The sequence below is a fragment of the Stenella coeruleoalba genome (genome assembly GCF_951394435.1).
Source record: "Stenella coeruleoalba genome assembly, chromosome: 15".
Lineage (NCBI taxonomy): Eukaryota > Metazoa > Chordata > Mammalia > Artiodactyla > Delphinidae > Stenella > Stenella coeruleoalba.
In genome coordinates, this window is record NC_137161.1 from 13,318,575 (window position 1) to 13,330,881 (window position 12,307).

The 12,307-nt window shown below is 50.1% G+C and overlaps 1 protein-coding gene across 6 annotated transcripts in view; it reads left to right on the forward strand.

Annotated features, from left to right (window-relative positions):
* Positions 1-12,307, forward strand: part of SULF2 (sulfatase 2) — a 149,270-nt gene that overhangs the window by 96,360 nt on the left and 40,603 nt on the right. For all 6 annotated transcript variants that reach the window (XM_079946487.1, XM_079946485.1, XM_079946484.1 and 3 more), the window contains exon 4: positions 2,976-3,127. In XM_079946487.1, coding sequence (XP_079802613.1) covers positions 2,976-3,127 — 152 coding nt within the window. The remainder of the gene's footprint in view (positions 1-2,975; positions 3,128-12,307) is intronic.

Genomic DNA, 12,307 nt, shown 5'->3' on the forward strand with positions numbered 1-12,307 from the left:
TTTGTCTGTGACTGTTTCCCGCAACAGCAGAGTTGAATAGTTGCAATAGAGGCTGTCTGGCCTTTGAAGCCTAAAATATTTACTCTCTGGGCCTTTAAGGAAAGGTTTGCTGCCCCTGCTGTGTCAGTCTTCCCCAAGGCAGAATAGGAGAGAAAGGAAGAGGCTAGGCGTTTTATCAGAGTAGAGCTCCCTACCTATGGAAAGAAGCATCGGGAGTGGGGAGTAAGGTTATTGAGCTTTGGTAGATCTTGTTTCCTGGACTGTGCTTGGTCTCCAGGGGCCCTCTCAGCTCTCACAGTGTGGTTCTTTTACTGATGGGAAGGAGGTGCTGAGGGCCAGGTGGAGTTACTTAAATCAGGGTTTTTCTCAGCTCCAGGGTGTTGACATTTTGTGCCGGATGATTCTCTGTAATGGAGGCTGTCCTGAGCTCTGTCGAATGCTTAGCATTCTCCCGGGCCTCTGCCTGCTAGATGCATCCTCTTCCCCAAGTTGTGACAAACCTAAAATGTCTGCAGACACTGCCAAGTGTCTAAGGGGCAAAACTACCCCTGGCTGAGAGCCACTGCTTTCCGGGGGCGGACGGAGCAAGTGTCTGTGCCACGTTCTAGAGAAGGAGGCTCACGCCTTGAGCTTACCTGGTGCTTTTATGCTGCCTCTTGCCTCCAGCCAGCATCTCCATCCTTGATGCCCCAGCCGGGACATGCAGGTGCTGTTGAATTGGGCACCCCTCACCTGGTTACGTTTCACTCTGTGCATATTGGATGTTACCCAGGACTCAGCCAGGGCAGCCGGTTTCCCAGCTCCCCTGCTGCCCAGGGCTCCTTTCCGTTTATTTTTGCACTGTCCTACCACGTGAAGGGAGGCTGCGCCCTGGGCCTTCCCCCGAGGCTGCTGGGGGTCTTCCCTTCCTATTTTCACCTCCTCCTCGTGCCCACATCCTTCTAGGAAGCAGTTCATCAGCTCCTCCGTCATGAGCACTCACTTCCTGGTCCTTTGTGCCAGGGGAGGATTTCATGGAAACGCTTGCCTTTGCCTAGAGCCTGGGGGATTCTGGAATCCAGCTGCTTAGGGGCTGAGGGGTCTTCCTACCCCTGGGCAGTGCCGGCCATCTGCCAGGTGTCCAGGAAAACCCCATAGAGGGCTCCGGCTCCATGGCAGCCTCTCCTGGCCCAAGCCTCTCTTCTCTGGACCAACAGGTCTCAAGCAGCCCTTCATGCTTTCTAGAAGGTTCTAAGTGGAAGGGCCCATCTCACCTCTGCTGGCATCATAGCAACCCTGGCCCACTCCTCCTTCCTCTATGCATGTTCGCCTCCCCGTCTGTCTCTTCTCATCTTGGGCTCTGAATTGACACCTACTAGACCCTCGCTTTTTGCCAGGAGGGGTGCTGAGCCCTCTGCTTGCAGCATCTCTTCCAATCCTTCCATAGCGCCGCTCTCTCGGCAGCGGTTCTCTGAGTGTCTCGGAGCCCCAGTGCCCTCATCTGGAAGAGAGGGCTGGCCTAGCGCCTCTGTCTCTAGAAAAACTCTCACAGATTTTTCCATTGCTAAAAAACGGCTTTATAGGTTATAATTATTAAAAATCACACTTGCTCACTGAGGAGAAAAAAAAAGAACAAAAAAGTATCGCAAAGATCTGTGTTACCTCACCACCCACAGAAAGTTCGGGGGTGTATCCCCGTCCCGATGAATTAGGGTGATTCTTTTTTTAAGTAAGCTTTGCTGGTGGTGTGAAGCGCGCCTGCAGAGACGTGCACTTTAGCCGCTCTAAATGCCCAGCTCCGTGGAGTTTCACCAACTGAACCACCCGTGTTCCAGCAAGAACTAGAACAAAACCATCATCACCCGAGAAGTCCCGCGCCCCCTCCATCCCCCTCGCCCCACGTCCAGCAGTAGCCACGGCTTTTCTTCTCAAAACCATAGATTCCTTTTGCCTGTCTTTGAACTTCATGTAAATGGGATCATACTTTTATATCTGCTTTATTTCTCTTGACACTGTTTGGTTGTTGTGATGTGTTCGTGTTAGTGAACGTGGCACTAGTCCTTCTTAGTTCTATGTCATGTTCGGATATACAAACATGCGGTGTATTTCTCCATTCTTGTGTGGATGGACATCTGTTTTGTTTCTAGTTATTTGCTATTGTCAGTAGTGCCGCTATGAGCCTGTCCTGCCTGTGACTTTTGGCGAACCTAGGAATGCATTTCTTCTGAGTGAATACCCAGGATGCAAATCGCTGGGTCAGAAGGCGTGACTATGGTCAAGTTTAGCAGACGCTGCTGAGCAGTTTTCCACCGCGCCTGGATCGGTCTGCACGTCCACCGGCAGCGTGTGAGACCTCCAGATGCCCCATGCCCCCACCTACAATCGGTCTCGGTCCATTTTTTTAAACATTAGCCCTTCTAGACGCCATGTAGTAGATAGAATCCAAGGGGGTCCCTAAACTTGAGTGGGAAAAAATGATGCTCTGGTTTTCACTGACCTACGACTGACACTTGACATTGCTTCAGTCCTGAATGTAAGCCCCTAACCACGGTGCATCGGCAGAATCTATACCGTTGTCATCGTAGAAATCGCTGGTGTTTCAGTATTCCGTTGCAGTTGCTGTAGGTGTCGCGAAATCAAATATTCTCACTCATCACTACTTTGAAATGATCATTCCTTGCAAGGTCTTGCGTTTAATCTTCGTTTTTTTTAAGGACACGTTACTATATGGCAAATTCTCCTAATATTTTGATAACTGTATTTCAAAATAATTGATTTTCTCTGTAATCTTCTATATTTTATTTTCTGCGCGTGAGAACATTTGAGAAGGGGGTCATAGGCTGCACTTGCCTGCCAAAGGGCTCCGTGGCTCAGAGGGCAGTGCTGTCGCCAGGCTCTGGGCCTGCCATGGTTTAGAAATGGCTGTCGGCTGACGGACAGAGATGGCTTTTGCTCTCTGTGTGCTCACGTGGCCTCCTGGTCCTTCTCCCCTCCAGCTTTCTTTGGGAAGTACCTTAATGAATACAACGGCTCCTACGTACCGCCTGGCTGGAAGGAGTGGGTCGGCCTCCTTAAAAACTCCCGCTTTTATAACTACACACTGTGTCGGAACGGAGTGAAGGAGAAGCACGGCTTTGACTACTCCAAGGTGAGTCCCCCTTCCTGGCTGGGAGAGGCGGTGGGGCTCGGCCCTGGCGATCACGACACGGGAGCCCGACTACCTGGGCTCAGACGGCGACACTTATTACATGTGTGACCTTGAGCAGCTTACTTACATCCTCTGCTTCAGTTTTCTCATTTCTCAAATGATAGTCTCTGTTTCTAGGAGTATTGTTTTATTTTTCATTTTTTGAAATTGAAGTAAAGTTGACTTACAATATTGTGTTAGTTTCAGGGGTACAGCAGAGTGATTCAGTTATATTTTTCCAGATTACTTTCCATTATAGGTTATTTCAAGATATTGAATATAATTCCCTGTGCTATGCAGTAGATCCTTGTTGCTTATTTGTTTCAGGTGTAGTGTTTGTTAATCCCGTGCTCCTCATTTATCTCTCCCCCATCCCCCCATCCCTTTCCCCTTGGGTAACCATAAGTTTGTTTTTCTGTGTCTGTGAGTCTGTTTCTGTTTTGTATTAGATTCATTTGTTTTATTTTTAGATTCCACATATAAGTGATATCACATATCTGTCTCTCTCTGACTTACTTCGCTAAGTGTAATGCTAGGTTTATCTCTGTTGCTGCAAATGGCAATGTAAGAGTGTTGGGTTTTTTCAATTGAGATATATTTGACATACAACATTGTGTAAGTTTAACACGTACAACATGCTTATTTGATACATGTGTATAGCGCAGTGTGATTGCCGTTGTCATGTTAGCTAAACCTTTATCACGTTGCCTAATCTTTTCCTTTCTGTGGTGAGAATAACTAAGACCTAGTCTCTCTTAGCAAGTCTGATGTCTATAATACAGTACTGTTGCCTAGAATCACTGTGCTGTGTATTAGATCTCCAGGACTCACTTATTTACTAGTTGTAAGTTTGTCCCTTTAAACAACACCTCCCCACTTCTCCCACCCCCCGCCCCCGGTAACACCCATTCTACTTTCTGTTTTTATGAGTTCAGCTCTTTTGAATTCCATATACAAGTGATATCACACAGTATTTGTCTTTCTCTGACTTACGTCACTTAGCATAATGTCCTCAAAGTATGTCCATGTTGATGCAAATGGCAAGATTTCCTTCTTTCTCGGGACGGAATAATGTTCCATTGTGTGTGTGTGTGTGTGTGTGTGTGTGTGTGTGTGTGTGTGTGTGTGTGTGTGTGTGTGTGTGTGTGTGTGTGTGTGTGTGGTGTGTGCCAGGTGATATGAGGGTACTATCTTATAACATTTTGCCAAAGCAGAACTTTCTTACAGAAAGTGTGCATATAGAGTGTACAGTTCAATGAATTTTCAAAAACTGAGCAGACACATGTAACCAGCGCTCACGTAGGTCATGAAGTTCCCCTCATGTAACTCCCAGCAACCACCGCTCCCAAAAGGACACCCATTACTCAGACTTCCAGCATTGTAGACTAATTCTGTATCCAGCTTTTGTTGCTTAACACTCTTGAAATTCCCATGTTGTTACGTGTGAGTGTAGGTCCTTCATTCTTGTTGTATAGCCTTCCATTGTGTGATTATACCTTAATCTCTTTGTTCCCTAGGACATACTTTTTCTAGTTCTGATTTGTTGAACTGAGATAAGGTAAGGAGCATAGATCCTAAGTGAATTTTCAGGGAATTTTCACACGTCTGTGCATCTGTGTAAGTGCCGCCCGGGTCAAGCTGTAGGGCATTTCCAGCCCCCAGCAGGTTCCCTCATACGCCTTTCCAGCCAAAACCGCCACCACCTCTATTTTGACTTTTATCACCGTGGATTGGTTTTGCCTGTTCAAGAACTTCACATAAATGGAATCATATCATATGTGCTCTCTGTATCTGGCTTTTTTCACTCAACATCACGTCTGTGAGATTCATCCACATGGCTGTGTATGTCAGCCACGTGTCCTTTTCATTGCTATGTAGTATTCCGTCGTATAAATAGATGACAGATATTCATCTATTCAACGACCGATGGATATTTTGGTTGTCTCTGGTTGGGTCTGTTATGAACTAAGCTGCCGTGAGCATCCTTACACGTGGCTTTTGGTAGACATGAACCCATTTCTTTGGCTTATCCACCTGGGAGTAGAATTGCTGGGATATAGGATATGTGACATGGTTGAACCAGTTTACACTTCCCAGCCAGAAATGTTTAAGCGTTCCAGTTGCTTCACATTCCTGAACACAGGTATTGTCTTTTTTATTATAGCCATTTGGCTGGGGGCATAGTGGTATTTCATTGTGGTTTTTCCACAGATTTTTTGAGGATCACATAAGTTAATACATGTAGAGCATGAGAGGAGACCACTGCATATATAGTAAATATTCAGAACATATTAGTCCAGGTCAGGACACCAAACTTGCTCTTAAAGGGCCAAATACTAAATATTTTAGACTTCACAAGCCATAGTCTCTACTGCAACTGCTCGGGTCTTGCCTTGCGGTGCAGAAACAGCTATAGATGATATGTAAACCGACGAGCATGGCTGTGTTTCAGTAGAACTTTATTTACAAAAACGGGCAGGGGGCCTGACCTGGCCAGTGGGTGGTAGTCTCCTGACCCCCGGCTTAGATAATGATGATGATGGTGGTAAGGAGGGAGAGGCTAACACTGACGGTTCATCCAAACTTACCATTAAAAAATATATATCTGGAGACTCACAGATATTCCTGCCCCAACTAAATCTTCAGAATCGGCTCCGGCATCCCACCACAGCAGATACATTATTTCTCCGGTCTGTCAAATCCACCTCTTTCTCTTCCCCATTCCCACTGCCACTAGCCCTGGGCCTGACTTACTGTCGTAACCAGGGTTCTCTGAGGACGATTCCTTGGGGCCTCCCTCTCGTCGTCTCTAAAAAGCCACCCGAGGCTCCTAGGCAGAAGCCACCAGGGGACAGGCCGTCACGCAAACAGGAGAGCAGGCTGGGAGCAGGTGAGACAGCGTGGAGCGGTGGGGACTGTGGAGGACTCAGCTGTCTAAGACGGTGCAGCAAACTCTCGGATCAGGACTGTCTGTCCCACGTAGCACTGTGGGCCCGAGACGGCCAGGTTTTCTGATTTTTCAACAGAAGCCACAAATTTGTATATTTTTTTCCTGTGACGTCTGATTTTTAAGGATTGGCAGCTAATTCAGACATTTCTAAAATACTGCATGAATCAAGGTCACCTGAGGCCCAGACCTGACCCATGGATTTGCAGCCCATTGTATTGTTCTGCTGCCCGTTGCCCTCCAGGGGCTGTGCAGTGGACTGGGGGTTCAAAGCCCGACTCTGAACATATTGTGTGCTGTTGGATATGTTACCCATTCCTAAGAGCCTCAATTCCCAAATCTGGAAAATGGGCACATCCTAGCATCTTAATAATGCGCGTTCCTATTTACTGAGCACCTACTATGGTCCAGGCGCTATGCTGGCTGTTTTATATACAATATATCTAATCTTCACAACAACCATATCAAGTGAGTGGACTAGTGGGAGTTGATTACATTTGTCATTTATTCCCTCAACAAGTATTTATTAAGAGCCTACTATGTGCCAGGTGCTGGGTATCCAAGGGTGAACGAAAACAGACCCAGGTACCGTCCTCGTGGAGTTTGTGGTCTAGAGGTGGAGGTGTGTTATGAACTGTGAAGTGATGGCACCTGTATTAGAGTCAGAACACCACACACAGTGTAGAAGCACACACGCACGCACGCACACACGCACGCACGCACACACACAAGCACATCAGCCCAATCTCCTATTTTGTCATCCCCAGTATGAGCCATTTCAACCAGACCAGCCTTGTCAGTTGTTACAGCCATCTCAAAACCTTCACTAGTGCTTCCCTGTCCTGAGTTTATCCAAGTTTTGTCTGTCTTCTCTTCCATGAAGCGTTTCTGGATTACTCTAAACTATAGGAGTTATCCTTTTTTTTCCTTTTTTTTGGTATACGGGCCTCTCACTGTGTGGTCTCTCCCGTTGCGGAGCACAGGCTCCGGACGCGCAGGCTCAGCGGCCATGGCTCACGGGCCCAGCCGCTCTGCGGCATGTGGGATCTTCCCGGACCGGGGCACGAACCCGCGTCCCCTGCATCGGCAGGCGGACTCTCAACCACCGCGCCACCAGGGAAGCCCGAGTTATCCTTTTTTGAATCAGACTGGCCTCTTTCAGTTGTTTGTGAGCAGAAATGAACAAAAACTCAAATCAAAATGGCTTAATTGAAGAGGAAACATATTAGCCTTTTTAATAACTGATCCAGCAGTAATGGCATCACACATGGCTGGATTAGGCAGTGGTTTCTCACTCCTTTGTATTCTGTTTTCTTCTCTTCGACCTCATCCACAGACTGTATGTCTGTCTCTCTTCTCCTGGTACCAATAGGGCCATCCTTGCATCCTCTCAGCTTCCTGCCCAGCTGCAAGCATGGGTGTCTCCTTCCCAGGATTCCTAGCTAGTTTCATGGGCTCTGGATCAGTCACATGTCTGTCCCTGAACCAACCAGTGTGGCCAGGGGAACGCAGTGTTCTGATGGGCTGTAAATCACACGCTGCACTCCTGACCCAGAGGAGGGTGTAGCGGGAGCCCTACCACTGAGCTCAACCCTGGAACATCAGCTGAGAATAGAGCCCCAGATAAAAATGGAGAGTTTCCACTGGAAGGAGGCTGACTACATGCTCAACAGCCAAAACACACCCAATCCCACTCCCCTTCTGGGAACACCAGCGCATCTGGGGAGCCCTCCCACCTTTGACAGGTAATCACCGCCCACGTGTCGCCTTCCTGAGTGTAAGTCTGATCAGTCCGGGCCCCAGGTGGCAGGCACCACACGTGACATCACCTGGGCAGTGCCCTCTCCCTGACCCTCTGTCTCCCTCTGCACATAGTAGGCCTGCCTTCAGGAACTCCCGAATGAATTGATTCCAGAGTCCTGGTTGGGGGGGATTTAGCAACTCTGCTGGACTCCTTGGCAATACAAAGCACAGTCTCTCAGTGCAGAACATACCTTTTCTCTCCTCCCAGCCTCAGTGCAGGCAGATCCTCCAAATACCCAGAAAAATCCACTCCCTCCTTTTTAAAATTCCTCACCATGTCCACGCCTGGCCTCAGCACAGCCCAATAATGAAGTCATCCAGGGATACTCCATCCCCTTGGCGCTGAGGATGGGACATGCAGTGGCCGCTTTGTCACCCCATTTCCTACCATCCATACATCTCGGCCTGTGAATGAGAGGAGCCCCTGTGCCAAAGGTGGGAGAATTCCTGGAGCCCCAGTTACCAGAGGCCTGGAAACGGAGGGGTGGGAGGCCCTGTGGGGTCAGAGCTGGCTCAGGTCCAGAGTTCAACTCCCAAGGGTAGCGGTGGGCAGCCGAAGCCAGAGCACCGGGAGGGAACAGGAGTGAGCTTGGAGTTTCCAGCTGAGGCAGAGCTGCGGGGCGGGAGCCCCACGCTCTGGGAGGCCCAGTGCCTCCGTCAGGTCAGAGCATCATGCTGACACTGACCTGGGGGGCCTCGGCGGGAAGCCCAAGTAGGGAGGAAGTGGCAGCCCTTCCCAAGAGCCCCTCAAAAGGCCCTCTGAGGACTCTGTCCCACATCGCTAATCCCAAAGGTGGGCAGATGCCACCAAAGGGGTCCTCGTGGCAGAGTGGAAAGAGAGGCAGTGATGGTGAGAAAAGAATGATGTGGAGCCAGCACTGATGGTCGAAGAGGGCGGGAGAAGGCAGCGGAAGGGAGATAGGCGTGACCAGGTCGGGAGATGGAGGAGGGTCCAGGTGAGACGGGGCGGGGGAGCGCTCTGCAGAAACGGCGGTCCCCAGGAACCTGAGTGCACCCCCCCTCAGCCCAGCATGTGCACTTCTCTCTCTGTCTGTTCTGGAGAAGCCTTCCTTGTGTGCAGAGCGGGTATAGCCAAGCTGTGGGCTGCCACTTTGTCATGGAAAGAAATCAACCAAGAAAGCCCAGTAATGCGGGAAGCGACTGAATGACCGTGGAGAAGTCTGGAAAAAGACAAGGGGGATCTGTGCCTAAAGCCATCAGAAAAGCTTAGGACATAAGGCTGAGTGGGAAAAGCAAGTTTCAGGACTCCTTCAGGTCCCTGGTCAGATGTTACCCTCCTAGACCACCCTGTATTCAGGGTAACCCCCCCTCGACCCCCCCATCACCACTGATGCGCCAGACCTATATATATATCGTGGATTCATGCGTTCATCGTGCTCTCATTCGAATACAAGGCTCATGAAGACGGGAATGTGCGTTAATCTCGTTCACTGCTGTGTGTTGGATGAATGAATGAATGTACACGGTGTGATAGGATTGATGTAAAAAGATGCATAAAGCGATATACTCTAGCGTATGTAATAACACATCTGGAGAGACACTTCTTTCTCAGTAGAGGACAAAAGAGGCCAAGATTGGGAGTGGGGATGAGAGGAAATCAAAGGGAACTTCAGCTTCGTTTGTACTGTTTTAATTTTCACAAGGAAAATGCAGGCGTTGTGATTCCTGAGGACTGATGGCTAACACTCTTTTAGAGGGTATCACGCACCAGATACCGCTGGAATCGTTGTACACGAATTAACCCATGCATTTCTCACCAGAGCCTATGAGGTGTCTGCTGTTACTATTTCCAATCACCAGAGGAGGAAACTGAGGCCCAGAGAGGCTAAGTAACCAGGCCACACAGCTAGTAAGGGGTTCGTTCAGGATTCGAACCCAGGCCATCTGGCTTCAAAATCCATTCTCTAAACTACAGCCCATGGGCCAGCCTGCCAACTGTTTTGCTACAACACTTGAGCTTAGAATGGTTTTTACATTTCTACGCAGCTGAAAAAAATCAAAAGAACAGTGATTTTCATGACATGTGAAAATTACATGAAATTCAAATTTTAGTGTGCGTGGATAAAGTTTTACTGCAGCCAGACGCGCCCATTCATTTATGCAGTTGCTGCTTTTGAGCTTTAATGGCAGTAATGAGTGATTGTAACTAAGACTTCTGGCCTGCAAAGCCTCAAATATTTATCATCTGGCCTTTTACAGAAAAGGTTTGTTGAGACCTGCTGTAAACCACCGTCTAAGCCTCCCATTAATCTTTTTGTTTGTGGGGGAAAAAAAGAGAGAAACCAGAGAAGAAACACAAAGGCCTGAGCTCTAGCTCTGAATAAATTGCTTATTAGTTTTGTGGCCTCAGTCTCCCTATCTGTAAAATGGGCATGGTGTCCACTTCGCAATGTTGCTATGAAGGTCAGTCGAGCAAATACCTGATAACAGTAAGAGCCAGTGTCCATCGTGGGTTCCCTCAGTACCAGCCTCCATGTTAAGTGCTTTATTCACTTAGCAAGTCCATGTCAAGTGCTCTTGTCGCCATCTGAACAAGGGACTGTTATTGGGCCCATTTTCGAGATGCAGAAACTGAGGTGCAGAAAGGCATTGTTTGCTCACAGCTAGCGGGTGATAAAGCTGGAACTTGAACCCAGTGTTTCTGACTCCAGGGCCCTCACCCTTTGTAAAATGATTGCTCCTTAGAGATGTGAATCTCTTTTAAACACAAACTGCTGTAGACGCTTCCGAAGGTGAGGGATCAGCATCATGATTGGGAATGAAAGTTGGACAAACCTGCTGCCCAGGGAAGCCAAGGGCTCAGGAAAGGAGACCCTCTGTCACGCAAGGTTGACTTGCCAAGTGAAGAAAATACGAAGAGGTGGGCTTGGGAGCTGCCACCTGAGGCCGAGACAACCTCCCTCCTTGCTCCCCCCCACCCCCACCCAGCCTTCCACCAGCTGTCTGAGAGTAAAGCCACAGGTTTCCCGGCACAGCCCTAAAGCCACCCAGTGGCGCTCGGGTGGGGCTTCCCAAGCAGAAAATTGAGTCCTGGGAGCCAGGGGACTCTGATCTGGGGAGATGTCCTGTGACATATGGGGTGAACTGGCTTATCTCACCCAAGTTCAAACAAGAGGCAGAAACTCGAGCTTCCACGGGGCAAAGTGTGAGCGACTCCCACCAGCACCTACGGAAGACACGTTTCTCCCCACACCCGGACCCAGACAGAAAGAGGGGCTTCCTGTCAGCCACGCCCCCCTCTTGTCCTTACAGTCTCTGCCCCCCCCCCGCCTCCACCCCTCCCCAACACCCCTGCTTCCTTCTCCCCTCTCTTAATGGCACAGCTTTTCCGCGCCCTGCACGGGACTGTACCCTGGGGACAGGGACCCACGGCCACACATCCACCCTTAACAGGGAGCCCAGCACCCCGGGAATAGGCACCCAACATCTAAGTGAGCTCAGAAATCATAGCTTCCGCAACAGAAACAGTGGCAAAGGCCAAGCCTGGGAAAGAGGCAGGGAGACTCGCAAGCCCACCTGTCACTGGGGTCCCCAGTCCCCAGGAGCGCCCCCCTCTTCCTTCCCGAGAAATCCTACTGGTAAATGACTGCCTGAGGAGGACAGCCCAGAGCCGCAGGCTAGCAGTCTCCTCGGGTGCACTGCGGTTCCTCTTGGCTACCTGAGCAAATTGTCGAAGAAGGTCGGGATGGTGGGGGAGGTGGGGATACGCCCTCCTGGGTGTCCGGCAGGCTGTCCTTGTCCCTGGCTGCCAGCTGTGGTTGCGAAACTCTGAGCAGAAGCAAAGTCCCCGGGACCCTGGCATCACCGCCGCCCTGCACAGGTGTGGCCAGGAGTACGGAGGTGGGGAGGGGAGATCTAGCTCCCGAATACCCAGGTGTGCCCGCCTCACCTGGGAGGTGGAGTGCGCCTGGCCCAGAGCCAAAGGGAGGCAGGGGGTGACTTCCTCATGGTCTATCGGCCAGTCTCCAGCTTCTAGAAAGTTCACCTTTTGACCTTCATCATCCTCCCACCTGTCTCCCCCTTTCTGTGAATAACTCTGAATTTCTGACTGATCCCAGGCACCCCAGACTCAACCTGTTCAAGGCTGAACTCTGCATTTCCACCCTCGCCCCAACATTCTCCTGGACCCCCGTCTCTGCACCCTTCACCTAAACCAGAAAGCAGGGACGGGGGTGGGGCCTGACTGCCCCCTTCCATGCACCCCACACATCCAGTCAGTGGACATGACCTATCTGATGGGGTCCGCTCCCAGCTGTCACTGGACAGTGTCACCACTGCCCTGGCCCAGGCCCCGGCCCCGGCCCCCTCGGCCCTCCCTCTGAGCCAGGACTCAGCTCACGTACTGGGACCAAGGGCTGCTTCTCACTGGC